Source organism: Anomaloglossus baeobatrachus, chromosome 5, assembly GCF_048569485.1.
Source record: "Anomaloglossus baeobatrachus isolate aAnoBae1 chromosome 5, aAnoBae1.hap1, whole genome shotgun sequence".
In the NCBI taxonomy this organism is placed as follows: domain Eukaryota; kingdom Metazoa; phylum Chordata; class Amphibia; order Anura; family Aromobatidae; genus Anomaloglossus; species Anomaloglossus baeobatrachus.
In genome coordinates, this window is record NC_134357.1 from 512,472,616 (window position 1) to 512,500,200 (window position 27,585).

The 27,585-nt window shown below is 47.5% G+C and overlaps 1 protein-coding gene and 1 long non-coding RNA gene across 2 annotated transcripts in view; one reads left to right on the top strand and one right to left on the bottom strand.

The window, feature by feature from the left end:
* The window catches only part of LOC142312861 (uncharacterized), a 197,425-nt gene that overhangs the window by 145,889 nt on the left and 23,951 nt on the right, over nt 1-27,585 (top strand). The window contains exons 6-9 of the mRNA XM_075351847.1: nt 24,535-24,562; nt 24,919-24,988; nt 26,054-26,107; nt 26,295-26,335. Of these exons, the coding sequence (XP_075207962.1) occupies nt 24,535-24,562; nt 24,919-24,988; nt 26,054-26,107; nt 26,295-26,335 (193 nt within the window). The remainder of the gene's footprint in view (nt 1-24,534; nt 24,563-24,918; nt 24,989-26,053; nt 26,108-26,294; nt 26,336-27,585) is intronic.
* On the bottom strand, nt 23,969-25,893 carry LOC142312012 (uncharacterized). Its single transcript, XR_012754323.1, has 5 exons — nt 25,826-25,893; nt 24,672-24,742; nt 24,514-24,586; nt 24,324-24,435; nt 23,969-24,047 (listed from the first exon to the last, which is right to left on the bottom strand). It is a non-coding gene; the product is annotated as an uncharacterized LOC142312012 (long non-coding RNA).

Here is a 27,585-nt window from a genome sequence, read left to right on the forward strand (position 1 = left end):
CATGACTTTGATAAACTAAAAGCCGAGATCCTTGCCCGGCTGGGAGTGACGACGGCCGTGCGAGCACAGAGAGTTCATCAATGGACTTATCAGCCCGATAAACCACCGCGGTCACAGATGTTTGACCTCATTCACTTGACCAAGAAATGGCTACAGCCCGAGGTTTTGACGGCGCCAGAGATGGTACAAAGAATCGTTCTTGATAAATACCTAAGAGCTCTACCGCCATCTCTGAAGAGGTGGGTAAGCCATGGAAACCCCACGACAGCGGATCAGCTAGTGGATCTAGTGGAGCGTTATTCCTTGGCAGAAGGACTTATGGACGATGCTACACATCCTCGCTCTTCCCCTTCTCGACGAGGATCTGGTAAGACTGTTCCAGGGTCATGGGGAGGAGGAAAATATCCTAAGGCAGTGGAGGAGGAAAACAGGACTGCTGGCCCTGTGAGGGCTAAGGTGCCAAACTATGGTCTTAGCAAGGGGCCCGTGAGGTGTTTCCGCTGCCAGGAGGTGGGCCACATTGCTGCAAACTGTCCAGTAACTGCAGAACCGATGCAGTGTGATGTCACGGACTTTGAAAAACGCAGGGCTATGGTTGCACGGGTAGTGTGTGTTGCTGCATGTCAAGGCGATATGAAAAAACACCTGTGTGAAGTGTCCATTGATGGCAATACTGTTGTTGCACTATTAGACTCGGGAAGTGTGGTGACTCTGGTAAAGGCCAGTCTGGTAGCAGTCCCGATGGGACCGTCAGATAAATTTTCTGTGACATGTGTGCATGGAGACACCTGCTCGTACCTCACAACGGTCTCCTGCACTACTACGCCCTATGGGTCTGTGCATCATAAGGTGGGACTAGTACCAGCCCTATTGCATGATATCATTTTGGGCAGGGATTTTCCCCACTTCTGGCAGTTGTGGGAGAACCAATTAGTACCCCAGGGTAGCCGCACGGATGATCCTTCTCCCACACCTTGTGTGGGCCCGGAGCCACTAGAGGATGCCCCACAAGAGGGTTCAGAGGAGGAATCCGCTGAAAACAACCCCCAGTTCCCCTTTTCAGTTCTGGCGGGTGATTCCGATGAACCCGGGGCAGAGGCGGACACGGGTGGCTGTCCCCCCTTCCTCTTGGCTGAATTTGGAAGTCCAGAAAGATGACTTCCAAAGTGAGCAAATGAGAGATCCTACCCTTACTCAGGCTATAAAAAATGTTAAAATGATAAACGGGGTGCAGGTGGATGCAGGTACTAGGCTGTCTTACCCCTACATGGCACTGGAGAATGACTTTCTCTATCAGATAGAGAAGAAGGGGGATGACACAGTACAACGATTGGTTGTGCCGAGAGCCTACAGGCGGAGAGTGCTGGACCTGGCACACGGACACATGATGGGGGGACACCTGGGGGTCCAGAAAACTACCGAAAGGATATTACACTGTTTTGTTTGGCCCGGCATGCATCACGATATTCGCACCTATTGCGAGTCTTGTCCCGAATGCCAAATCTCTGCGCCTAGGCCCCGTTTTTGTAGCCCCTTAGTACCTCTGCCTATCATCGAGATCCCATTTGAGAGAATTGGGATGGATTTAGTTGGACCCCTCCCCAAGTCTGCACGAGGACACCAGCACATCCTTGTCATCTTGGATTATGCCACTCGTTACCCCGAGGCCATCCCTTTGCGTAACACGGCCACCAAGACCATTGCCAAGGAGCTGGTCCATGTGTTTAGTCGGGTTGGTGTCCCAAAACAAATACTCACAGACCAAGGAACCCCCTTTATGTCTAAAGTAATGAAAGAACTCTGCAGGCTGTTACAAATAGCACAGTTACGCACCTCCGTGTATCACCCTCAAACGGACGGACTGGTCGAACGGTTTAACAAAACTTTGAAACAGATGCTCCGTAAGGCGATAGACAAGGACGGGAAGAACTGGGACTACTTACTCCCGTATTTGCTTTTTGCCATCCGGGAGGTGCCCCAGTCTTCCACCGGGTTCTCTCCTTTCGAGCTTCTGTACGCCCGACGTCCCCGTGGACTGTTAGATGTCGCTAAAGAAACCTGGGAGGGACAGGTCACCCCGTTCAAAAGCGTAATAGACCATGTAACCCAAATGCAGGACCGAATTGCGGCGGTGATGCCCATCGTTAAAGAGCATATGATGCAGGCTCAAGGAGCACAGAAAAGGATTTATGATAGGGGGGCCAAGATCCGTACTTTTGCACCGGGAGATAGGGTGTTGATCCTGGTCCCCACGGCAGAAAGCAAATTTCTGGCAAAGTGGCAAGGCCCCTTTGAAATTAAGGAACGGGTGGGTGAGGTAAACTACAAAGTGTACCAGGCTGGTAAAAGGAAGCCTGAACAGATTTATCACGTGAATCTGATAAAACCCTGGAAGGACCGTCCAGCTCTGTCAGCAGGTCTGGCCCTTCCGGTCTGCAAGCAGACCATACCGGATGTCGGGACGGCGGAGACTCTGTCGGAGCGGCAAAAGACCGACGTCAAGCAGTTTGTAATCAACAATCACGAGTTTTTCTCGGAAAAGCCCGGGCAGACCACTCTCATTAAACATGACATCATAACAGAGCCTGGGGTAACAGTTCAGGTAAAGCCCTACCGAATACCGGAGGCTCGGCGGGAAGCTGTCTCCCGAGAAGTGAAGACCATGTTAGAGTTAGGTGTAATCGAGGAATCGCATAGCGCCTGGTCGAGTCCGATTGTGTTAATACCGAAACCAGATGGCTCCATTAGATTCTGCAACGACTTCAGGAGATTAAATGCGGTCTCCAAATTTGATGCATACCCAATGCCCCGGGTCGATGAATTAATAGATCGGCTTGGAAAAGCCCGGTATATCACGACCCTAGACTTAACGAAGGGCTATTGGCAGATCCCGCTAACAGAGGCCGCTAAAGAGAAAACCGCGTTTTCTACACCGGAAGGTTTATACCAGTATGTGTATATGCCGTTTGGACTACACGGGGCACCGGCAACCTTTCAAAGGTTGATGGACCGAGTCCTGAGGCCCCATAGGCAGTATGCTTCTGCGTATTTGGATGACATAGTCATTTACAGCCTGGACTGGGAGACGCACCTCCAGAAACTAGAGGCTGTGATTGAGGACCTGCGGGAGGCGGGTCTAACAGCAAACCCCAAGAAATGTCATATCGGGCTGGAAGAAGCCCGGTATTTGGGATACGTAATTGGGAGGGGAATTGTTAAACCCCAGATTGACAAGATACAAGCCATTCAGAAATGGCCGCAACCAGTCAACAAGAAGCAGGTGAGAGCGTTTTTGGGAATAGCCGGCTACTACCGACGGTTCATTCCCAATTTTGCGGCTACCGCTGTTCCCCTGACGGACCTTACCAAAGGGAAAGACTCTGTCATGATCAAATGGACCTCGGCAGCCGAAGAAGCCTTCCATAACTTAAAACTAGCTCTTTGCTCTCAACCTGTGCTAATGACTCCTGACTTCCGCAGCGAGTTCGTGGTCCAAACGGACGCTTCTGATGCCGGTATAGGGGCTGTATTGTCACAACTGAAGGACGGAGAGGAACATCCGGTCCTTTATCTTAGTCGGAAACTTAATAAGCATGAACGCAACTATGCCATAGTGGAAAAAGAATGCTTAGCCATTAAGTGGGCTCTAGAGTCCCTTAAATATTACTTGATTGGAAGGAAGTTCCGGCTGATCACTGACCATGCCCCTCTCAAGTGGATGCACTTGAATAGGGAACGGAATGGCCGAGTGACCCGGTGGTTCCTTGCACTTCAGGCCTACCGTTTTACAGTGGAGCACCGCCCGGGGGTGCGGATGGGGAATGCTGATGCCCTGTCTCGTGTGCACTGTTTTGTGGGTGCTGTTGCTCAGCTGCAGTGGTCTGAGCAGAGGGGGGGGATATGTGAGACTCATGTGGGATTAGTGGATGAGGGCAGGTATATCTCACCCCGGTATCGGTCCTATGTGATTTAGCCTGGCCAGGATCACCTGGCTACTAATGGATTAATGGGAGGTGAAGGACGGAGGTAAAAGGAATCTGGGAAGTTGGGGGAGGGTCTCCATCTGGGCAACACAGTAAGCCTGTCTGTGTAGGAGACACTCCGTCAGTTACACCTTGAATTCGGCTGTCTGCCTGAGGTGAATACGTGCCCTTTGAACCCAGCAAAGGCGATCCCGGAGCGTGTTGTCACACCCTATAGAGCATCTCTGGGACGAGGTAGAATGGGATGTTCAGTGCCTGTCAGCTCCTCGGTCTACTTTTCAGTAAATGTAAGAAGCTTTCATGTCCCCATGGGCCTGTAATCCTGCAGAACTATTTCATCACCTGGAATCTTTGATGTGATAAATTGCTGATCTCCTAAATACCAAAGGAAATCCAACGCTCCTAGATGGTGTCTGTAATAATGTGGCCATTCAGTGTATGGTTTATACTTGGTGGAGATGACAGGACAAAGCTGATCATAGACATTAGATGTTGTCTGGATCTTCTCACAATTTTCTGGTTATGGAGACTGCTGGTTACAATTAGGAGGTGACAGGTTGGATTCTACAGGAGACCTGCAGCTCTGTGATATCTACTGCTGTCAGTTTTGGTCGTCATGTTTATTTATGATCTTTTCTTCTGAATCATTTCACGTGACTTCTCCATTTGTCTGTCACTTTTACAATATTTGTTTCAGGGTGAAGATCTGACCCATATTAATACTACAGAGACATATGTGAGGGGTGATGAGTGGTGTAAAGAGGAGATTCCTACAGATAACCGCACAGGTGAGTAGTGACCACTAAATGCAGAGAAGTCACAGATTTTACTCCATCACTGGCTTCTATAATAACTTTATATGATTTATCAGAATGTGTTCACATGGAATTTTTTTTATGTGAATTTTATACTTAAAAATGTAGGTGTCGCTTCATTAAGACTTGCACTGTGGACGCCGGTCTAATTGATCGGGTGTGGTGAGGTAAGATGAGCCAAATTCATTAAGAGGAAATTGCCAGTATATTAATTCTGCACGTCTTTTCTATGGCGTGTTCCTTGCCAGAAATGCTTCTGCATTCAAGGCCTGGAGTAACATTTCTGGAGTACCTTACACCACCAGAGTAGAGGAACTTATGACCTATTCTCCGGAGGGGCGACACCGCGCCCTGTCCATGCTCTGCCCACTTTGGTGGATCTGGACAGGACTGATGTAAAAACATGCAAAGTTTCAAGATTTTGTGACTCCAAAGTGTTTTACTCCAAAAAACAGAAATCTGCCATAAACCCTTTGAATCAATTGTGTATTTGAGGGAAACGTCCAGGTATGGAATAGCTCAGGGGAAGGTTATTCTGTATCTTATGTGTCTCCTGGATCTGCTGGAGGCTTCTGTGTGAATTTTAGTAAAATGCCTTTCAGACGTCGTCCTGCTGTAGACAATGAGTTTGATAAGGCTGGATGTAGACGGCCATGTAAATAATCGTGACCGTTATGTTTGCAGAATGTGGACCTGTTTGGCTTCTTGTGCAGCTCTAGATTTGCGCTGTTGATGGTGCAGGAGCCGCCATCTATTGTATGAAATATGTTGGTACATTAATTAGTCTAGAATAAAGCAGAGATTAGCAAAATTGATAATTTACTTATCACGATTTGATCAACTTGTTTGATTTGCACAGATAACCAATATTATTTTGCTGATAATTGCATGTTTGCGGCCAAGTGAGCTTAGAAATAATAATGATTATTATATATCACACCAACATATACGACAGCAAATTTTACTGCAGCACTGTTCAAACAGGATAAAACATTAGAGTAACACGTAGTTCAATACATACGAAGAGGAGTGAGGAGCAGGAGCGTACATAGAAATGATGGGGTCCCATAGCAGAAAACCAAACTGGGTTCAACTACAAAAAAATAATATTCAGTGGGGTATAGGAAATCCAGGTAGGCCAGGGTTTAATCCTAGCACTATGGTCCTTGATTAGGTGCACCTGCATAGCTATGACTAGAACCAGACATTGCGTCACTTGTTGGTCAGTTGGGGGGGAGTTGAGCAAAGTGGAGTGTGCTGAGACTGGAGAAAGAAAGTCTGCTCTGTAAGAAGAGGTGAGCTGAAACTGTTTGCTTGGTGATCATGTATAATACAAGTGTGATCTACTGACTCTGGAGGAAAATGATGAGGCTTTCCTGACTGTCTTTAAGAGGGTGACAGAACAATAGACTTAGGTCCTAGCTCTATACCTTACTGGGGACCCACAGAAAGCATACTACGACCTTCCTCTGTAATCTGAAGGTGGAGATTATGGCATGTTTGCATGTAACCCTGGCTGTTAGGGCACAATTTATACACCCGTGGCGCTACAAAAGTGCAAGAATGGCTGCAGCCTGAGACTTGCTTTCCAGCAAAGTTGATGAGTGGTAGTAGACCAATTTATTCACTCACTATCTAAATCGATACAAAGCTAGTTTGCCCACAGAGATCTCCAGAATGCAGACAACCTCGTGGAAAGACACTTGGCCGTAGAAAACTGCTTGAACAATAAGAGGAGCCTGAGGTCACCTTTCTGGGATTCCAAAAAAATGGGTCCACGTCTGAGGTGCTCACAAAGACCCACGATGGGTCAAAGTTGGCTTCAAGGGGTATGTCTCTTACTGTTGTCTGCTGGAGGTGTCGTGACCCCGGGACTTTTATCGGGTCTTTGCCCACTGGTATCAGAATTGATGAACTATTCCATTGGCTGACGAGTCTCATTTGTTTGCACATTCCATGTGCAGTGCTATACCCACACCTAGGTGAGGGACCTCAGCTATGCCAGGTGACTGTGGACGACGTCAAAGTGATGCGACTCCTGCACTCAGGGAGTTTGGCAACCCTGGTATGGGCCACATTTCTGCATTTGCTTGTTACTGGAGTGGGGGTAAGATGGATCCATGGAAGTGCCAATAACTATCTCTTGGCCCAGGCCACGTATATTGCACAAACTGTGGTTCTGTGTCCAATGAAATAGGAGTGGTCAAGGAAATCTGGGGGGGGGAGAACAAGTCTGAAATGTAATGGGAACAGCATGGGAAAAATGCCTGGATGCTGCTGAGAACAAATTAAAAAAAAAGGCTCCTTACTTTTGATAACTAAGCAAGGTAAAGCAGGCAACTGGGGGCTGAGCTGATATTATCAGCTGGGAAGGGCCATGGTTATTTTTCCCTTTCCAGACTAAAATAGCAGCCTGCAGCCACCCTAGCAGTGGCACATCACATTAGATGCCCTAATTCTAGCGCTTTGCCTGGCTCTTGCCAATTGCCTGGTGTGGTGGCAATCATGGTATTGAATTTTGGAGTTAATGTCAGCTGTTAATTGTTAGCTGGCATAAAGCCAAGGGTTTAGTATTGGATAGGAGACACCCTCATTAATAACCCAGTAAGTAAAAAAGAAGAAAAAAAATACAGGGAAAAATACTTTATTTGACTACACACTCCCCTACACTATCCCTCATTCACCAATTTATCTAAAAAAGAAAAGACGAAGAAAGCCATGAAGATTTCAAAGTAATCCAACTTAGTCCAAAAATGTAAACATAAAAAAACGTAAAATGAAATAGTTAAAGAAATAAAAGCAAGAGACAGTCCCTCGTTCACCACTTTGTTAGCTCCTAACACCCCTCCCCACAAGCTTCGACGTAATCCATGGTGATCCCACGATGTCTACTGATTGTCGTACAACCTATGAAGCCTCATTCAGAGAACGAAGCTTCATAGTTCACTCTCAGTCATTTCTCACAATTGGTGACTTCAGTAACTCAATAACATCACAGCTCATGAGCATAAGACATTCTGGGTCTCGCGCTGCCCTCCTTTAGACCCGGCGAGGGCGGTGAAGTCATGTAAGGTTACTGATATCATCACCACTGTCACCGGGTCATGCAGAGGGACGCGCGAAACTCAAAATGTCTCACGAGTGGTGAAGTTACTGGGAGTAATCGATGAAGCTTCATCTCTGAATGTGGCTTCATAGGTTGTATGACAGAATCTGTGGATATTGTGAGGTCACCATGAATTATATCAGAGCTGCGGGGTTTTTGGGGCAGCTAATAAAGTGATGAACGTGGGACTGTCTCTTGTCTTTATTTTTTCTTATGTCTTTCAGGTTTTTTTACTACGTCGGATTCAGTGGATTACTTCATGGCTTTTTTTTATTTTTTGTTTTTTAAATATGTTGGTGAATGAGAGAGTCGGGGGGTGTGGTGTGTATTGTGTTGTTTTTTTTTTCTTCCTCTTTATACTGAACATGTTAGTAATTGCGCTGTCTGATGGACGCCTCTCCATTATTAACCACTGGGCTTGATGCCAACTGACACTACACAGCTGAAATCAACTCAAAAAATATTACCCCGATTGCAATCAGCAAGACCTGGCGCAAAGCACCCGATTTCGCACAACTAATGCATGCACCACTTCTGGTTGCAGTTGCATTCTGGTATTTTTAGGTTGGAAGGGAAAAAATAACCATGGGCCTACCTAGCCTGATAATAACAGCTCGCAGCCATCTGTTTATCCTTGGTTAGTTATAAAAAAAAAAAAATAGGGGGAAACCAAATCATTATTTATTTTTTTTTAATTATTTTTTTGGCATAAATCAGGCTAAACACCCTTTATTGCTACATGAAAGGCACTAAAGGATGCAAGTTTATAATATGTAGGGGGGTGGGACGTTATATGGCTGCAGAATCTGTCTATTCTACATACTTAAGGCTGTGTGCATGTGTTTTTGCCGAGTGTTTTAGTTTTTTTTTTCATTATTTTTTTTTGATTGCTGATTTGTTACAAAATGTAAAGCAGAAAAATCAATGAGACTCCTGAAGTGTCATGCACACAATGTTTGTTTATTTCTGGCTTGCAGATTTGGTACAGAAAAAATCTGCAATATGTCAATTCTTTCAGCGCTTTTGCCGTATTTTTTTTATGCGCTTTTTTTTTTATTGTTGATTTGTTACAAAACCTGAAGGAAATCTTGATGCCAGCAAAGTCAGTGAGAATCCTGAAGTACCATAAACACAAGTGAGCGGAGGTGCGGGATTCATGTGGAAGTTTAGCTGCAGGAAAGCGCCAACAAACATTGATAGTGTGAACATACCCTAAGTGCGTTTACGCAGCATAAACACACCTAAAACGCATCTAAAATAGTAATTAAACAAATGCATGGGATCCCCTCTATTTTTGATAACTGGCCAATGTAAAGCAGACACCTGTGGGCTGGTTTTATCAGGCTGGAAAGGTCCATAATTATTCGGTTTTACCCAGCCTAAAAAATAGCAGCCCGCAACTGCCCAAAATTAGCACATCCATAAGATGCGCCAGTTCTGGTGCTTTGCCCCGGCTTTTCCTGATTTCCCTGGTGCATTGGCAATCGGGGTAATATTTTTTTTTGGAGTTGATGTCAGCTGACATCAAGCCCAGGGTTTAGTAATTGAGATGCATCTATTGGAAATTCCCATAACCAACCCGGCAAGTAAAAGGTCAAAAAACAAAAACACACACACAGGAAAAAATTGTTTCTTTGAATAAAGACTCCCCCCACCCCCACACACTATTCCTCATTGAGCAGTTTTATTATTTCCCAGCAATTCACAGCTGACATCAACCCGAAAAACCATTACCTGATTGAAACCGCACCCGTGCAATTGGGTATGAGCCGGGGCAAAGCTCCAGAGATGGCACTTGTAATGTGATCTGCCACTTCTGGGGCAGCTGCAGGCTGCTATTTTTAGGCTGGGAAGGGCCAAAAAACCATGGTTCTTCTCGGCCTTATATCATCTTCCAGCTGCCTGGTTTACCTTTTCTAGTTATCAACAATAAAAGGGACCCTATGTAATTTTTATTCAATTATTAGTTTAAACAAGGCTAAAAAAAACTATTTAGTGCCTCATGAAAGGCATTGTAGGGTGCAAGTGTAGAATATGTAGGGAGGGAAACTTACTTTATTTGTTAGATGGAAGTTGAAAAAACAGTTTGTAACAAGCATCACATTAATGGGTTTTATATAGACCTGATGACGCCTTGCGGCCAGCCAATCACATTACTGCCAGTAGCCACATGCCTCCACCTGCGGAGCCACAGAGATTTTCTTTACATGGGATCTTTATGATTTTTCATAGTCATCCTCTTCTTCCCATTCAGGTCCCTACAAGATCGGATTGTCTCAGTGGACATTTTCTATATATCGAAGAGCTTTCATGATTGATCCGTCAAGGATGGATAGCGACCAGGACAAGATGGCAGAGAGGATATTACACCTCACCCTAGAGATCCTCTTCCGGCTTACTGGAGAGGTGAGAGATTCTAATGACGTCACATTATATCTGTCATGGCTCCACTTCGGGGTCTGAACCCAGATTACTGGATGGATGGTTGTCTGGAGTCCCAGCTCCTTGTTTAAGGTTTTCTTCCTGAGACATTGCTATTTCTATTCTTTGCAGTTTGTTTGAATCCAGTTCCAGTTATCTACTATTTTGTTTTATGTAGGTTTGGGAGGGTTTACACGTATTCTGTTATTCTTTATTCCATAATTCCTGTACGACTGTTTGCACGTTCCTAGCCCTGTGTCTCTCCTTCTGCCTGTTTGCATTTCATTTGCTGGTTATTGGTATTTTTGTGTTACACTTGGTTTATAGCTTACGGTGCAGTTATGGGGTCAGCCATTGACGAGTGCGGGTGCTATTACATGATCTACATGATCCGCTGTCAGGCAGAAACAAGTCAGGGTCAAGTACTAGCTAGGGATGAGCAGACCCGGACTCTAAAAATCCGGATCCGTGCGGTTTCAAAGGTACGCGGCTGCCGGGCCCGGGATTTCAGGTGTTTGATCCAGATCTGGCACTTGAGAAATTAAAATAATAAATAAAATAAGAATGACGCCAGTGCTTCTTACTTACCGAAGCTCTGTCTTGGCGGAAAACTGCTTCCAGGTCGCGCATTTACTTCCTGTGCCATGCATTAAGCTAATCGCATATGCACTGCTTTCCCTGGTCACCTGCCGTCCTGGCGTCTTGGTTGCTGTCAGATTCTCCCCAGGCATGTGTGACCGCGTTTGATAGCAACCAATCACTGACGCTGTATGCGCATCATTATTGTGGTCTAAATATAAATAAACAACAATTGGCTTAGGATCCCCTCATATTATGATACCCAGCATAGATAAAGCATATGGCTACAGGCTGCAGCCTCCAATCCTGCACTTATGTTGTCTGTGTATCAAAATAAGAGAAACCTTATGCAGCTTTTTTAATTTAATGCGACAAGCTCGTCACTTTACCCGGTTCTTCTCGAATGCCCTGATGCGGTGGCAATCAGGGTAATAGGGGTTAACTGCTCACAACTGTAATTAAGCCCAAGATTTGTGATGGGAAGGAGTCTATAAACCCCCCCCCAATCACTTATCCAGTAAATAAAAAGAAATAAACATAAACACCAAGAAAATCCTTTATTTGTAATAAAATACAAAAAAAACCCTCTTTCACCACTTTACTAACCCCCAAAAACACCCCTGCAGGTCCGGCGTAATCCACTTGAAGTTCCATGGTGATTCCGCTCTCTTACATATCTAAAGTCACAGTACACGATCATGGAACATGTCTGATTGCTGTAACTGCAGGCAGAGACTGGGCCACGATCAGTCGTGACGTCACTCAGATAAGTTGCGGTCACCACTGAAAGGTTCCGATTGTCCTCCTTCCCTGAGTGACATCTTCGCTGATCATGGCTGGCCCGCACCACCCTGCTAGCACTGTCACTGTGCGGGGCTGTGTCCCGCTCCCTGCCAACCCTTTAAGAGACAGCGCACCTTTGGCAAAAACCTCACAATTTTCCCAAAACACCCTGGGAATATTATCAGTGTGTCCCAACAAAGCTGCACTAAGATTTCCAGCTCCTGATTCAAAAGTTCAGTTTCTTAGCGCACCTTTAGCAAAAACCCCACCATGTCCTGCTCCCTGCCAGCTCAGTGACCGTGCTTGTCCGTTAGTGCGGGGCAGCCTCCACCCCCCTGCCGGCACTGTCCCTGTTAAAGTGCTGGTGGGACATACCTACCTCAATAGTACAAACACCATGAATATGTCGTTTACATCATGTTTTGGAGGCAACGTTATAACATTTTTGGATATAGAGGTAGAAGTGAAAGAAGGGTTAATATTGACAAAGATGTATAGGAAACCAACTGCCTCTAACTCGTTACTGCACTTTCAGAGTGCCCACCCCACTCATACTAAAGTAGCTTTACCCTACTCTCAGTTTTTGAGACTAAGAAGGATCAATAATGTAAAAGAGATTTTTGAAGAACAAGCTGGGGATTTAAGATCAAGGTTATTGGCACGGGGTTACCCTAGTACACTAATTGATTCTGCGTATGAGAAGGCGTGTTCTGAGAGTTCTGAAAATCTATGGGACAGCCAATCTTTTGGTATTGGAAAATTGTCACATAGTCAGGCAAAGGCAAAAAAGGTGAGAAAAACGAACAATGCCGTAAATAGGTTTATGTTCAGTTTTAGGTTTGGCCCCTTAGATGGAGTAATAAAAAAAGCCATAAAAAAGAATTGGCATATCCTTGCCAACGACCCGGATCTAAAGAGTATGACAGATGCAGGACCCCTAGTCTCTTATAGACGGTGTAATAATTTGAGAGATCTGCTGGTGAAAAACAGGGTGACCTGTCAGTCCACATGGCTCGAGAAATGTTCGCCTGTTGGGAATTTTCGCTGCGGTCACTGCAAGTTTTGCGCCTTACATCTCACTGGTACATCTCTTCAAATTGGCTCTTTTTCTCACCAGGTCAGGCAGTTTATTTCCTGCAAGACGAAGTATGTGGTTTATGTGATTGTATGCCCCTGTGGAAGATTTTATATAGGGAAGACAATAAGGTGCATGTACATACGCTTTAGGGAGCACTATAAATCGATCTCCACAGGTAAAGGTTCTCCTAGGCTAATAGAACACATTCGCACAGCACATGAAGGTAATCCCAACATCTTGCGCTTTGCAGGACTAGTCCAGGTTTCCCTGCCTCCACAAGGGGGCGATCTCCATAAGTTATTGCTACGTAAAGAAGCAAGTATTATAATAAAATTTGGAGCGCAGGGAAACCTGGGTTTGAATGACCGTAACGACCTAGCTGTATTCTTATAATACTGGCTTGCATAAAACTGATTTTTTGCAAATTATTTTCGAGTGATGGATTCATTTTGGATCTTTTGATAAATGAGTGGTTATGTCATTAAAAAGAATAACATGAACATAATGAGTTATGTATTGATATGACATTGATAAATGCCTCTGTACCTTTCAGGTGAATTTTTTCCTTTTTTTTCCCCTGTTTTCATGTTTGTTTTTGAAATGTGTGTCACATTGATTGTATGACCATGTTTTAAATGGGATGTGTTGTCTGCACTTATGTTAATCACTATCATGTGTGCATTCCTCTGTTTTTAATGTGCGGTGATGTGGCCTGGATGCACTCCCCTTTATAAGGTGCGTGCGGCCATTCCCCGACGTGGACCCGTAGAAGTCTGGCTTACAGACGAAACGGCCGTCGTCCTTTGGAGGGACTCGCATCCTAGTCACCTCCCGCATTTTTATCTGCACCGATGAAAAGAACGCTTGAATAAAAAAGAAATTGTTTGGCATAGCAGCTGTTTGCGGTCGATTTTTCATCTTCCTGTTGTTGGATCTCCTAGCTGCTCAATACCGACCAGCACGCTGCGCCTGCAAACCAGCGCTACATGGCAGTCATCAGCACGTGAGCCACTGAACTTGGAGGTAATCTGAGGGCAGGCGGTGCAGGATTTGTTCACTTGTTGCTACAGCTGGTGGGACATAGCCCTACAGTCTATCAGTGGTAGGGGCGAGCAGGCAGCACTCACAGACCCCTGGCCGTCACTGTCAGTGCTAAAGGGCTGGCGGTGTACAGGGTACGCCCTTTCACGGTAAGCCAGAGTGCTTCAGGTCACCAGAGGTCATACCGTGAGAACCCGGGTATGACCTTCGGTGAACTGAGTGACATCACTTTTGCCAGCCGGGTCCTTCTTGTCAGTGTTTCCCAGAGCTTGGACAGATCGGACATGTTTTCAGTCTCTCCAGGCTCAAATGTAGCAGAGACAGAACAGTTATGGGACCTCTTGTGGATTACGTCAGACCTGCAGGGTTATTTTCGGGGTTAATAAAGTGGTGAAAGAGGGTGTGTTTTTGTATTATTTTTTTTTCCAAATAAAGGATTTTTCTCAGTGTTTGTGTTTTATTTCTTTTTACTTATAGGATTAGTGATGGGGGAGTCTCGGAGAACCCTTCCCATCACTAATTTTGGGCTTCATAACAATTGTGCACTGTTATTAACCGCTCATTAGCCCGATTGCCACTGAATCAGGACAATTGGGAAGAGCCGGGTAAAGCGCCGAGCTTGTCGCATCTCATGGATGCGACAATCTCTGACAGCTACAGGTTGCAATTTTTAAGCTGGGGGGCGGTCTAATAACCATAGGCCTTCCCAGTCTGAGAATAGCAGCCCCAGCTGTTAGGCTGCGTATTAAAATTGGGGGCGGGTGGGGCACACGCTGGTGTTTTTAATTATGTTAAAAAAAAAAACTTAAAAGCTGCATGCGGTTCCTTTTATTTTGATACACAGCCTAGATATGCGCAGGGCTGGGCGCTGCAGACTCTAGCCATGGGCTTTGTCTGTGCTGGGTATCATAATACAGAGGGACCCTCCAGCAATTTTTTTATTTATTTTATTGTACACCATAGACCTGCAAACCTGGGCCTGTGATTAGAAGCGTCAAAAATTCTGCTACTCAGCGTGGGGGTGCGTCTGACTGCAACCAATCACAGGCGGTAGTGGGCGGTGGAAGCAGTACATATTCAATGATGACTAATTCGCTGCATCGGAAGTGAAAACGTGACCTGTAAGCACTATACAGCCTTGACTGAGCCTCGGTGAGCACACCGCGCGGTCTCCTATACCCCTATCCCTTCCACCACAAATTTTAATTGCCAAATTCTGGTCCCCATAGACTGCTATGGAGACCAGATTCCGGACCGGAACTGGAATTTTTAAAAAACTAAGCAGGGACCATCTGGTCCTCGTTATTTGCGAATCCACACAACTCTAGTACTAGCCGGTTTTGGGAGCTCTGGATTTCTGGTTTCACATCTCCCCTAGTTTATCCATCCCTGTGAGAGTGTTAGAATTTAGTTGCAACAACATCATTCTTATCTATGGGAATAACAGATGGACAGAACTGGAAAGGTGAGGACTCTACAAATGTCTGTAGTGAGATTTATTAATGTGTCTCTCCATAACCAGGATTACACAGTAGTGAAGAAGACCTCTAGTGAGCGCTGTCAGGACCCTGTGTCTGAGGAATGGGGAAGACCCCTGAGCCCGATCACGGGGCCTCCACCTCACCCCCTGATACATGAGGACATCAATGAGCAGAAGATCCTAGAACTCACCTACAATATGATTGAGCTGCTGACTGGAGAGGTGACACTGCTGGGAATGCTGGGACATTATACAGTAATGCTATGAAGGGATCGGGGGATGACGGTATTATTGTATGTGTCAGGTTCCTTTAAGGTGTCAGGATGTCACCGTCTATTTCTCCATGGAGGAGTGGGAGTATTTAGAAGGACACAAAGATCTGTGCAAGGAAGTCATGATGGACGTTCCCCAGCCCCTCACATCACCAGGTAATAGATAGGACTAAATACACACGGCCTATAATTACCTGTATATAAGAATCACTTCAGTCCTTGTATGTGTTTCCTCCAGTTCTATCCAGTAAGAGGACAACACCAGAGAGATGTCCCCGTCCTCTTCTTCCACAGGATTGTAAACAAGAAGATCCCGATGTTCCTGAGGATGATCAGGTAGATGGAGAGAAGGTGTCATGAAATCTCCCTATGATGTGTAGACGGCTGTGAAGGTCTTGTGCTCAGTCTTGTTTTAGCCATCAGTATTATACTCTGACTAATTAATTAGACACTTTGACATTCACATGTGAAACCTATTACACACATGACCGTGTAGTGCAGCGTATAATGAAGTGATCAGTGTTCAGAATAGGAAAGCTGTAGATGAACATTTTGAATGACTTTGAATACGGTCAATGGTGCTAGATTACCCAGGACCGGTATTGCAAAAACTGACAGTTTCCCTGGATTTGTACATGAACTGAGGTACAGAGTATAATGAATGGTGAGATCATAGAAAAATCCCCAGTGATATTGGATCCTGTGGATGTAAACATCTCATCATTGAGGTATCTGCAGCTGAATACAATGATGATGATCATCTAATGTATTAGAATGTAGTCATCGTTCCTTAGTACAGATGGGTTATAGCAGAAGACAATCAGTTCTTTTCTCATTGTAGTCTAAGGGAAACAGAAATTAAACTTTATTGAGCAAAAGAGAGAATAAATTGTATCACTGAGCGGTGAGAAATATTGGTGGATTCCAGGTTACAGCAGCGTATCCTGATGATGGGTCGGAAATAGGCAAAAGCAGCATGAATCAATGTATCCGTCATATCAGGAATCTGGTGATGGTGTAATCCTGTTCGTCGGATACCTGTAGATTGATGTTTGGACACTAGAGCTTACCTAAGCATTGTGACTGACCAAGTTCATGACTTCATAGCAGCTGATTACCCTTTGGTAGGAGGATCATGACCCATGCTATAAAATGAATGTAATGTCTGTAACTCTCCCCTGCCCAGCTGCAGGGCTGACCCTCTGTAACTCTCCCCTGCCCAGCTGCAGGGCTGACCCTCTGTAACTCTCCTGCCCAGCTGCAGGGCTGACCCTCTGTAACTCTCCCCTGCCCAGCTGCAGGGTTGACCCTCTGTAACTCTCCCCTGCCCAGCTGCAGGGCAGACCCTCTGTAACTCTCCCCTGCCCAGCTGCAGGGCCCACCCTCTGTAACTCTCTCTCCTGCCCAGCTGCAGGGCTGACCCTCTGTAACTCTCCCCTGCCCAGCTGCAGGGCTGACCCTCTGTAACTTTCTCCTGCCCAGCTGCAGGGCTGACCCTCTGTAACTCTCCTGCCCAGCTGCAGGGCTGACCCTCTGTAACTCTCCCCTGCCCAGCTGCAGGGCTGACCCTCTGTAACTCTCCCCTGCCCAGCTGCAGGGCTGACCCTCTGTAACTCTCCCCTGCCCAGCTGCAGGGCAGACCCTCTGTAACTCTCTCTCCTGCCCAGCTGCAGGGCTGACCCTCTGTAACTCTCTCTCCTGCCCAGCTGCAGGGGTGACCCTCTGTAACTCTCTCCTGCCCAGCTGCAGGGCTGACCCTCTGTAACTCTCTCTCCTGCCCAGCTGCAGGGCTGACCCTCTGTAACTCTCTCTCCTGCCCAGCTGCAGGGTTGACCCTCTGTAACTCTCTCCTGCCCAGCTGCAGGGCTGACCCTCTGTAACTTCCCTCTGCCCAGCTGCAGGGCTGACCCTCTGTAACTCTCTCCTGCTCAGCTGCAGGGCTGACCCTCTGTAACTCTCCCCTGCCCAGCTGCAGGGCTGACCCTCTGTAACTCTCCCCTGCCCAGCTGCAGGGCTGACCCTCTGTAACTCTCTCCTGCCCAGCTGCAGGGCTGACCCTCTGTAACTCTCTCCTGCCCAGCTGCAGGGCTGACCCTCTGTAACTCTCTCCTGGCTAGCTGCAGAGCTGACCCTCTGTAACTCTCTCCTGCCCAGCTGCAGGGCTGACCCTCTGTAACTCTCTCCTGCCCAGCTGCAGGGCTGACCCTCTGTAACTCTCTCCTGCCCAGCTGCAGGGCTGACCCTCTGTAACTCTCTCCTGCCCAGCTGCAGGGCTGACCCTCTGTAACTCTCCCCTGCCCAGCTGCAGGGTTGACCCTCTGTAACTCTCCCCTGCCCAGCTGCAGGGCTGACCCTCTGTAACTCTCCCCTGCCCAGCTACAGGGCTGTCCCTCTGTAACTCTCCCCTGCCCAGCTGCAGGGTTGACCCTCTGTAACTCTCCCCTGCCCAGCTGCAGGGCAGACCCTCTGTAACTCTCCCCTGCCCAGCTGCAGGGCTGACCCTCTGTAACTCTCTCTCCTGCCCAGCTGCAGGGGTGACCCTCTGTAACTCTCTCCTGCCCAGCTGCAGGGCTGACCCTCTGTAACTCTCCCCTGCCCAGCTGCAGGGCTGACCCTCTGTAACTCTCTCCTGCCCAGCTGCAGGGCTGACCCTCTGTAACTTCCCTCTGCCCAGCTGCAGGGCTGACCCTCTGTAACTCTCTCCTGCTCAGCTGCAGGGCTGACCCTCTGTAACTCTCCCCTGCCCAGCTGCAGGGCTGACCCTCTGTAACTCTCCCCTGCCCAGCTGCAGGGTTGACCCTCTGTAACTCTCCCCTGCCCAGCTGCAGGGCTGACCCTCTGTAACTCTCCCCTGCCCAGCTGCAGGGTTGACCCTCTGTAACTCTCCCCTGCCCATCTGCAGGGCAGACCCTCTGTAACTCTCCCCTGCCCAGCTGCAGGGCTGACCCTCTGTAACTCTCTCTCCTGCCCAGCTGCAGGGGTGACCCTCTGTAACTCTCTCCTGCCCAGCTGCAGGGCTGACCCTTTGTAACTCTCTCTCCTGCCCAGCTGCAGGGCTGACCCTCTGTAACTCTCTCTCCTGCCCAGCTGCAGGGGTGACCCTCTGTAACTCTCTCCTGCCCAGCTGCAGGGCTGACCCTCTGTAACTCTCTCTCCTGCCCAGCTGCAGGGCTGACCCTCTGTAACTCTCTCTCCTGCCCAGCTGCAGGGGTGACCCTCTGTAACTCTCTCCTGCCCAGCTGCAGGGCTGACCCTCTGTAACTCTCTCCTGCCCAGCTGCAGGGCTGACCCTCTGTAACTTCCCTCTGCCCAGCTGCAGGGCTGACCCTCTGTAACTCTCTTCTGCTCAGCTGCAGGGCTGACCCTCTGTAACTCTCCCCTGCCCAGCTGCAGGGCTGACCCTCTGTAACTCTCCCCTGCCCAGCTGCAGGGCTGACCCTCTGTAACTCTCTCCTGCCCAGCTGCAGGGCTGACCCTCTGTAACTCTCTCCTACCCAGCTGCAGGGCTGACCCTCTGTAACTCTCTCCTGGCTAGCTGCAGAGCTGACCCTCTGTAACTCTCTCCTGCCCAGCTGCAGGGCTGACCCTCTGTAACTCTCTCCTGCCCAGCTGCAGGGCTGACCCTCTGTAACTCTCTCCTGCCCAGCTGCAGGGCTGACCCTCTGTAACTCTCTCCTGCCCAGCTGCAGGGCTGACCCTCTGTAACTCTCCCCTGCCCAGCTGCAGGGTTGACCCTCTGTAACTCTCCCCTGCCCAGCTGCAGGGCTGACCCTCTGTAACTCTCCCCTGCCCAGCTGCAGGGTTGACCCTCTGTAACTTTCCCCTGCCCAGCTGCAGGGCTGACCCTCTGTAACTCTCCCCTGCCCAGCTGCAGGGCTGACCCTCTGTAACTCTCCCCTGCCCAGCTGCAGGGTTGACCCTCTGTAACTCTCCCCTGCCCAGCTGCAGGGCAGACCCTCTGTAACTCTCCCCTGCCCAGCTGCAGGGCTGACCCTCTGTAACTCTCTCTCCTGCCCAGCTGCAGGGGTGACCCTCTGTAACTCTCTCCTGCCCAGCTGCAGGGCTGACCCTCTGTAACTCTCTCTCCTGCCCAGCTGCAGGGCTGACCCTCTGTAACTCTCTCCTGCCCAGCTGCAGGGCTGACCCTCTGTAACTTCCTTCTGCCCAGCTGCAGGGCTGACCCTCTGTAACTCTCTCCTGCTCAGCTGCAGGGCTGACCCTCTGTAACTCTCCCCTGCCCAGCTGCAGGGCTGACCCTCTGTAACTCTCCCCTGCCCAGCTGCAGGGTTGACCCTCTGTAACTCTCCCCTGCCCAGCTGCAGGGTTGACCCTCTGTAACTCTCCCCTGCCCAGCTGCAGGGCTGACCCTCTGTAACTCTCCCCTGCCCAGCTGCAGGGCTGACCCTCTGTAACTCTCCCCTGCCCAGCTGCAGGGCTGACCCTCTGTAACTCTCTCTCCTGCCCAGCTGCAGGGGTGACCCTCTGTAACTCTCTCCTGCCCAGCTGCAGGGCTGACCCTCTGTAACTCTCTCTCCTGCCCAGCTGCAGGGGTGACCCTCTGTAACTCTCTCCTGCCCAGCTGCAGGGCTGACCCTCTGTAACTCTCTCCTGCCCAGCTGCAGGGCTGACCCTCTGTAACTTCCCTCTGCCCAGCTGCAGGGCTGACCCTCTGTAACTCTCCCCTGCCCAGCTGCAGGGCTGACCCTCTGTAACTCTCCCCTGCCCAGCTTCAGGGCTGACCCTCTGTAACTCTCTCCTGCCCAGCTGCAGGGCTGACCCTCTGTAACTCTCTCCTGCCCAGCTGCAGGGCTGACCCTCTGTAACTCTCTCCTGCTCAGCTGCAGGGCTGACCCTCTGTAACTCTCCCCTGCCCAGCTGCAGGGCTGACCCTCTGTAACTCTCCCCTGCCCAGCTGCAGGGCTGATCCTCTGTAACTCTCCCCTGCCCAGCTGCAGGGCTGACCCTCTGTAACTCTCCCATGCCCAGCTGCAGGGCTGACCCTCTGTAACTCTCCCCTGCCCAGCTGCAGGGCTGACCCTCTGTAACTCTCCCCTGCCCAGCTGCAGGGCTGACCCTCTGTAACTCTCTCTCCTGCCCAGCTGCAGGGGTGACCCTCTGTAACTCTCTCCTGCCCAGCTGCAGGGCTGACCCTCTGTAACTCTCTCTCCTGCCCAGCTGCAGGGGTGACCCTCTGTAACTCTCTCCTGCCCAGCTGCAGGGCTGACCCTCTGTAACTCTCTCCTGCCCAGCTGCAGGGCTGACCCTCTGTAACTTCCCTCTGCCCAGCTGCAGGGCTGACCCTCTGTAACTCTCCCCTGCCCAGCTGCAGGGCTGACCCTCTGTAACTCTCCCCTGCCCAGCTTCAGGGCTGACCCTCTGTAACTCTCTCCTGCCCAGCTGCAGGGCTGACCCTCTGTAACTCTCTCCTGCCCAGCTGCAGGGCTGACCCTCTGTAACTTCCTTCTGCCCAGCTGCAGGGCTGACCCTCTGTAACTCTCTCCTGCTCAGCTGCAGGGCTGACCCTCTGTAACTCTCCCCTGCCCAGCTGCAGGGCTGACCCTCTGTAACTCTCCCCTGCCCAGCTGCAGGGCTGATCCTCTGTAACTCTCCCCTGCCCAGCTGCAGGGCTGACCCTCTGTAACTCTCCCATGCCCAGCTGCAGGGCTGACCCTCTGTAACTCTCCCCTGCCCAGCTGCAGGGCTGACCCTCTGTAACTCTCCCCTGCCCAGCTGCAGGGCTGACCCTCTGTAACTCTCTCTCCTGCCCAGCTGTCTTTTCTCCCATAACTTTCACATTACAGTGATTTACAATGACCCATAGCTTTCACCAGATAATGACAGTACTTTCCATCAGGGTCCTGTAATAACATTCTGGAGCTCCAGTGAAGCTTTATGTCACACAGCAATTCTCTCCAGGGGGTGCCAGGATCTTCCACTTCTTTATATCAGGAACATGACATTACTTTTTCTTGCCTCCTCGGCCTTCACAGTCCTCAGATCTTAGTCCTATAGAGCATCTCTGGGACGAGGTAGAATGGGGTGTTCAGTGCCTGTCAGCTCCTCAGTCTAATTTTCGGTAAATGTAAGAAGCTTTCATGTCCCCATGGGCCTGTAATCCTGCAGAACTATTTCATCACCTGAATCTTTGATGTGATAAATTGCTGAACTCCTAAATGCCAAAGGAAATCCAACGCTACTAGATGGGGGTCTGTAATAATGTGGCCATTCAGTGTATGGTTTATACTTGGTGGAGATGACAGGATAAAGCTGATCATAGACATTAGATATTGTCTGGATCTTCTCACAATTTTCTGGTTATGGAGACTGCTGGTTACAATTAGGAGGAGACAGGTTGGATTATACAGGAGACCTGCAGCTCTGTGATATATACCGCTGTCAGTTTTGTTCATTTATGATCTTTTCTGTTCTTCTGAATCATTTCATGTGACTTCTCCATCTGTCTGTGACTTTACAATATTTGTTTCAGAATGAAGATCTGACCCATATTAATACTACAGAGACATATGTGAGGGGTGATGAGCGGTGTAAAGAGGAGATTCCTACAGATAACCGCACAGGTGAGTAGTGACCACTAAATGCAGAGAAGTCACAGATTTTACTCCATCACTGGCTTCTATAATAACTTTATTTGATTTATCAGAGTGTGTTCACATGGAATTTTTGATGTGGACTTTATGCACCTACATTAAGAGTTGCACTGTGGGTCCCATTCATAATGAAGGTGTGTGGTGAGGTAAGATGAGCAGAATTCCTAAAGAGGAAATTGCCAGGTTATTAATTCTGCACGTCTTCTCTAGGGCGTGCACCTTGCCAGAAATGCTGCTGCATTCAAGGCCTGGAGTAACATTTCTGGAGTAACTTACACCACCAGAGTAGAGGAACTTTTGAACAGGAGACAGTCCTCAGGCTGTCTGGAGGGACTATGAGGCGAGGGTCATCCTCCTCGTCCTCTACATACACGGACCTAGACAGTGCACTCTCCCTCGTATTCTTCTCTCCGGATAGGAAATGGAGGACAAAATTGAATCGGGAGAAGAGGGACCATCTAGCCTGTCTGGGGTTCAAGCGTTGGGCGAACTGCAGGTATAATAGGTTCTTGTGGTCTGTGAATACCAAGAACGGGTGCTTAGCTCTCTCAAGTAGGTGCCTCCACTCGGAGAATACCAGCTTCATAGCCTGCAACTCCCGATCTCCGGTGGAGTAGTTCTTCTCAGCAGGGGAAATTGTCTTTGAGAAGAAGCATGGTTGTTTTCGCCTCTTGGAATCTTTTTGGTCAAGGACAGCCCCCGCACCTACTTTGGAGGCATCCACTTCCAGGATAAAGGGCTTCTCCTCATCCGGGTGATGAAGAATGGGAGCCCCAGAGAAGTGGGCCTTGAGGGAGTTGAAGGAGCGAGAGGTCTCCTTCGTCCAGGCCTTGGGATTAGCACCCTTCTTGGTTAGGGCTACTAGGAGCGCGACTAAGATGGAGTAATGGGATATGAACTGGCGGTAATAGTTCACGAACTCCAGAAAACGCTGAACTGCTTTCAGTGAACGGGGCTCGGGCCAATCCTGAGCTGAAGATGATATAACCCAGGAAAGGCACGGACTCCTGCTCGAAAATGGACTTCTCCAACTTGGCATAAAGTGCATTCTTTCGCAGCCGACCTCGTACCCGTGCCACGTCCTCCCGGTGAGTGGCTTTATCTGCAGAGAAAATGAGGATATCATCCAGATAAACCACTACCGAGATCCTGAAATACTGCAGGGTCATTACACAATCCCAAGGGCATGACGAGGTATTGATAATGACAGTCCCTGGTGTTAAAGGCGGTCTTCCACTCGTCACCTCTTCGGATCCTGATGAGGTTGTAAGCCCCATCGTAGATCCAGCTTCATGAACATCTTAGTCCCCCGCAACCAGTCGAATAGCTCTGAGATTAAGCGGAGAGGATATTTTATTCTTGATGGTGATAGCATTCAATCCCCTATAATCTATACACAGCCGGAGATCACCTTCCTTCTTCTGAACGAAGAAGAAGGCCTCACCGGCCGGAGACATGGACTTTCGAATAAACCCACGCTGGAAATTATCCCTTTTGTACTCCGACATAGCCTTGGTTTCGGGTACAGAGAGGAGATAGACCTATACCAGGGAGGCTCGAAACCCGGGATAAGATCAATCGGGCAGTCGTAGGGGCGATGAGGGGGCAGTGTCTCTGCTGACATATTGGAGAATACTTTTTTTTTTTTTTTTTTTAAAGATGTATAGTGTGCACACGGACAAAAAAGGGGTTCCGAGGTGCAAATGTGGGGACCAAAGTTCAGAAACACAGTCAGAATTACAACACTGCACTCTCAAGAGTAAAAAATGAAGACTGAACAAGGCTTGTTCTTTGCAAAATTCGTGTAGTTTTATTTTTATTGAAAATGTGACAGGGGAACGTTTCAGCCCAATAGAAGGCCTTTCTTCTCACGCCTAGTCACTAGGATGAAAGAAAAAACGATAATCAGTTTTATACAATAATATACAATATTTACATATGTACAAATAAATAACACAAAACCATGTGAGGTATGGTATTGATGCATGGAGACAACGACAGAAGGTGAAGAAAAAGGTGATGAAAAAATTGAATGGAAAAAGTCACATATAAAGAGTAAGAAGTTATCTATTGAGAAAGGATAGTAGCTTAGCATGGGGAGGGAGGGGGGAGGGGAAAGAGAAAGAAGGAGGAAAAGAACAAGAGGCATTGGCATACCTTCAAATAGGAGATTGACTTTTTTAAAGGGAGGTTCTGCAAGTGCAGGGATACATGTAATAGAGGAAATCCACCACGATTATGGCTGGTTTGAGCTCACAGTGAACAATTTCTGTAAATTAAATGTTATATAAACATGTGACTTATGTACAAATCTCATGTAAATAGTCCTTGATATGTGTTTAGATACCTGTTTTGTTACCATTTAAAGGGAATACACGTCCTCGGAGGTGTGTATGGTAATTAGGGAGATATTTCATACGCTGTACATTTAAGAATACAAAGTGCATTAAGAGCCAAATGCAGTGTACATTGTTTCTCTAGGCAAACCTCTAATCAAGTTACTACCTTGAGCTTGTAGAGAATGGAGAAGCTTGTTTGTAATATAGCGTTAGCTATAAGGTGATAGGAATTTCCATCTGTGAAAACAGTAGAGCAAATGACCAGAGTGCCATAATAGAGTGTCTTTAATGTATACATGTTAAGGATTGGTACAGGGCTAAATGCATAGTGCAAAGAACAAATCACCACATAGTACAAGGATCAACACATGGTGTAAGAGTAAGGGCTAATATTCAGTCTGTTTGTATTTAAGAAAGGAGCTGCAGTACCTGTGGCTTGCTCATCAGGGGTTAGTATGAAGCGGTGGACTGAATCCTCTAGAGGTAAATGATGGAGTTTTAATTAGTGTGTGCATAATAGTGCTTGGAGTCACCCTCCAGAGCGTTGTGGAAATACCTTGCTGGCGCCTTCCCAGGATGTGGCTGAATGCGCTGTATGTCAGGGTTAGCAGGCTATTTAATGCCGCAACCCGGAAGTGCCCAATGCCTTCCGCGCATGTGCGGTAAGGTTATGCGTCAGTATTAGGTTATATGTGGTACCGTTGAGTCTGCAAGAGAAGCGCCCGCGCATGCGCAGTGTGTTATATTGTGGACTTAGAAGAAACACGCAGCGCTAGGGACATGCTGGCCACATGTATATGTAATTGAGTCTATTGTGGGTGGAAAGTAGGTCAAGAGAGGGAAGAGGGAACTGCACTAGTGATAAGAAAACATAATGTTAAGGTGAAAGTTATTTATGGAAGGAGAAATACATATGTATTAGAGAACACCAAGAACAATGAACCTGGAGACCTAGACATGTTAGATATAGCATGATTATATACTTAGAGGGATAGTATAAAGCCCAGGGCTCAGAGGAATAGCACAGTGTAGTCTCATTTGAGTTCCAGAGATACATAGAACAGTAGAAAAATCACGTATTAATATAAACAATAGACTTCTTTCTTATCCGTAGAGGTCCAGGAGGAGATCAGGAGCTGCAAAGAATGCTTGGTTAATTGCATGTAGTCCGTTATCCATTTTCTTTGTTTTTTTGTACATTTCTTGTAGAAGTGTTTATTGTATACAAGTGGCAAGGGTCCCACTATACTAACAAGTGAGTGCGAGAGGATAACAAATTACTAAAAAATAATTATATAGGAGTGCAGATTTATACTTTACCATCTATTGAAGGGTGTGCGATGGAAGAAGAAAAAAAGATAGTAATGATGCCTTTTTCCAGGGTTTCTGTAAATAATATACAGTAGTTAGTATGCTGATAAGGGGAAGATATGCTTGCTAGGAAGAAAAATACTGAATTAATCATAAAGGCCAATCCATTTCTCTATTGAGGCCTTTGGGAGAGAGTGTCTGTAACTTGTGAATCCAATAACTTTCTCTTCGTTTTAGAAATTCAATATGGTTGCCTCCCCGTCTTGGGCTATGCACTTTCTCGATCACTTGGTAACGTAATTGTGCTACCATGTGTTTAACCTCATTAAAGTGGTAGTGGATAGGTAACCATAGTTTGCCACACCTAATGGTGGATTTATGGCTGGCGATGCGATCACCTACATGTTGAATTTTTTCACCAACGTAGAGGAGGCCACATGGACATTTAATAAGATAAATAACAAAATTGCTCTCGCAGGTGAAATCTTCCTTAATGTGGAAGCTCTTACCAGACATTGGGTGAGTAAAGTGGTCACCTTTTATTACATTAGAACAGGACGGGCAATTTAAGCACGGAAAGGTGCCGGTGCGTCTTGCTGCCAGAAAGGTCTGTGTATTGGATTTAATATTGCTCCCTACGTCAGCTCTAACTAAAGAGTCTTTTATATTCTTGGGTCTTTTTTTGCACATGATTGGTGGGAGAAGAAAGGTCCCGATTTGTGGATACGCTTTTTTCAGTAGAGGCCAGTGTCGAGTAATGATGTTGTAGATTTTGGGCATTGACGGGTGATAGAATTCCGTTTGTGCACACCTATCTGTTGGTCATGTTTTTTTCTATTGAGGTAGAGGCAATTGCTATTTCTTTTTCCGTTTTTAATAGTGTATTTGGATATTTTCGCTCGCGAAACATGTCTGTCATTTCTTCTAATCTCTCTTGTTGAGTGGTTTTGTCAGATACTATCCTGGTTACCCGTTTAAATTGGCACCTGGGTAGACTATTCTTGGTTGATTGTGGATGACAGCTACTGTACAACAACATACAGTTGCGGTCTGTGGGTTTTCGGTATAGATCTGATGACAACTTTCCCGATTTGTCCTTTTCTATGTAGGTATCTAAAAAATTTAATTTTATCAGGGCTGTAATTCAGTGTAAATTTCAGTTCTGGCCATATGGTATTAATATGTCTGTCAAATGCTAAAAGGCTATCAACGTCCCCTAGCCAGATGCAGAACACGTCATCTATGTAACGAACCCATAGATGAGACAGTTGGTCAAAGGATGGATAAGAGTAGATGTAACGTCCTTCAAAGTAGTCAATATAGAGATTAGCATAGGCCGGGGCCATGTTCGAGCCCATCGCGGTCCCTTGTGTCTGCACATAAAAGTCATCCCTAAATAAGTAGTAGTTTTCATGTAGAACCAAGTTGAGAAGGCCTACTATGAAATTTATTGATTCTTGGCTGAGTTTGGAATTATTAAGGGCTAGTTTGGTGGCCTTAATGCCCTTGTCATGTGAAATTGAGGTGTACAGACTGCTGACATCCCATGTGCACAGAATGCTGTCCGGGGGGATGTGTCCCAGTTCTCTAATTCTTTGTAGAAAATTATTAGTGTCCAAAATATACGATCTGGTATTTTTGGTTAATGGGGTCAAGATCTTCTCCAAGTAAATGGAGAGTGGTGCCGGACTCAGTAGAGGCAATGATTGGTCGGCCGGGGGGGTTTGTGAGAGATTTATGAATTTTAGGTAGGACATACAATACTGGGG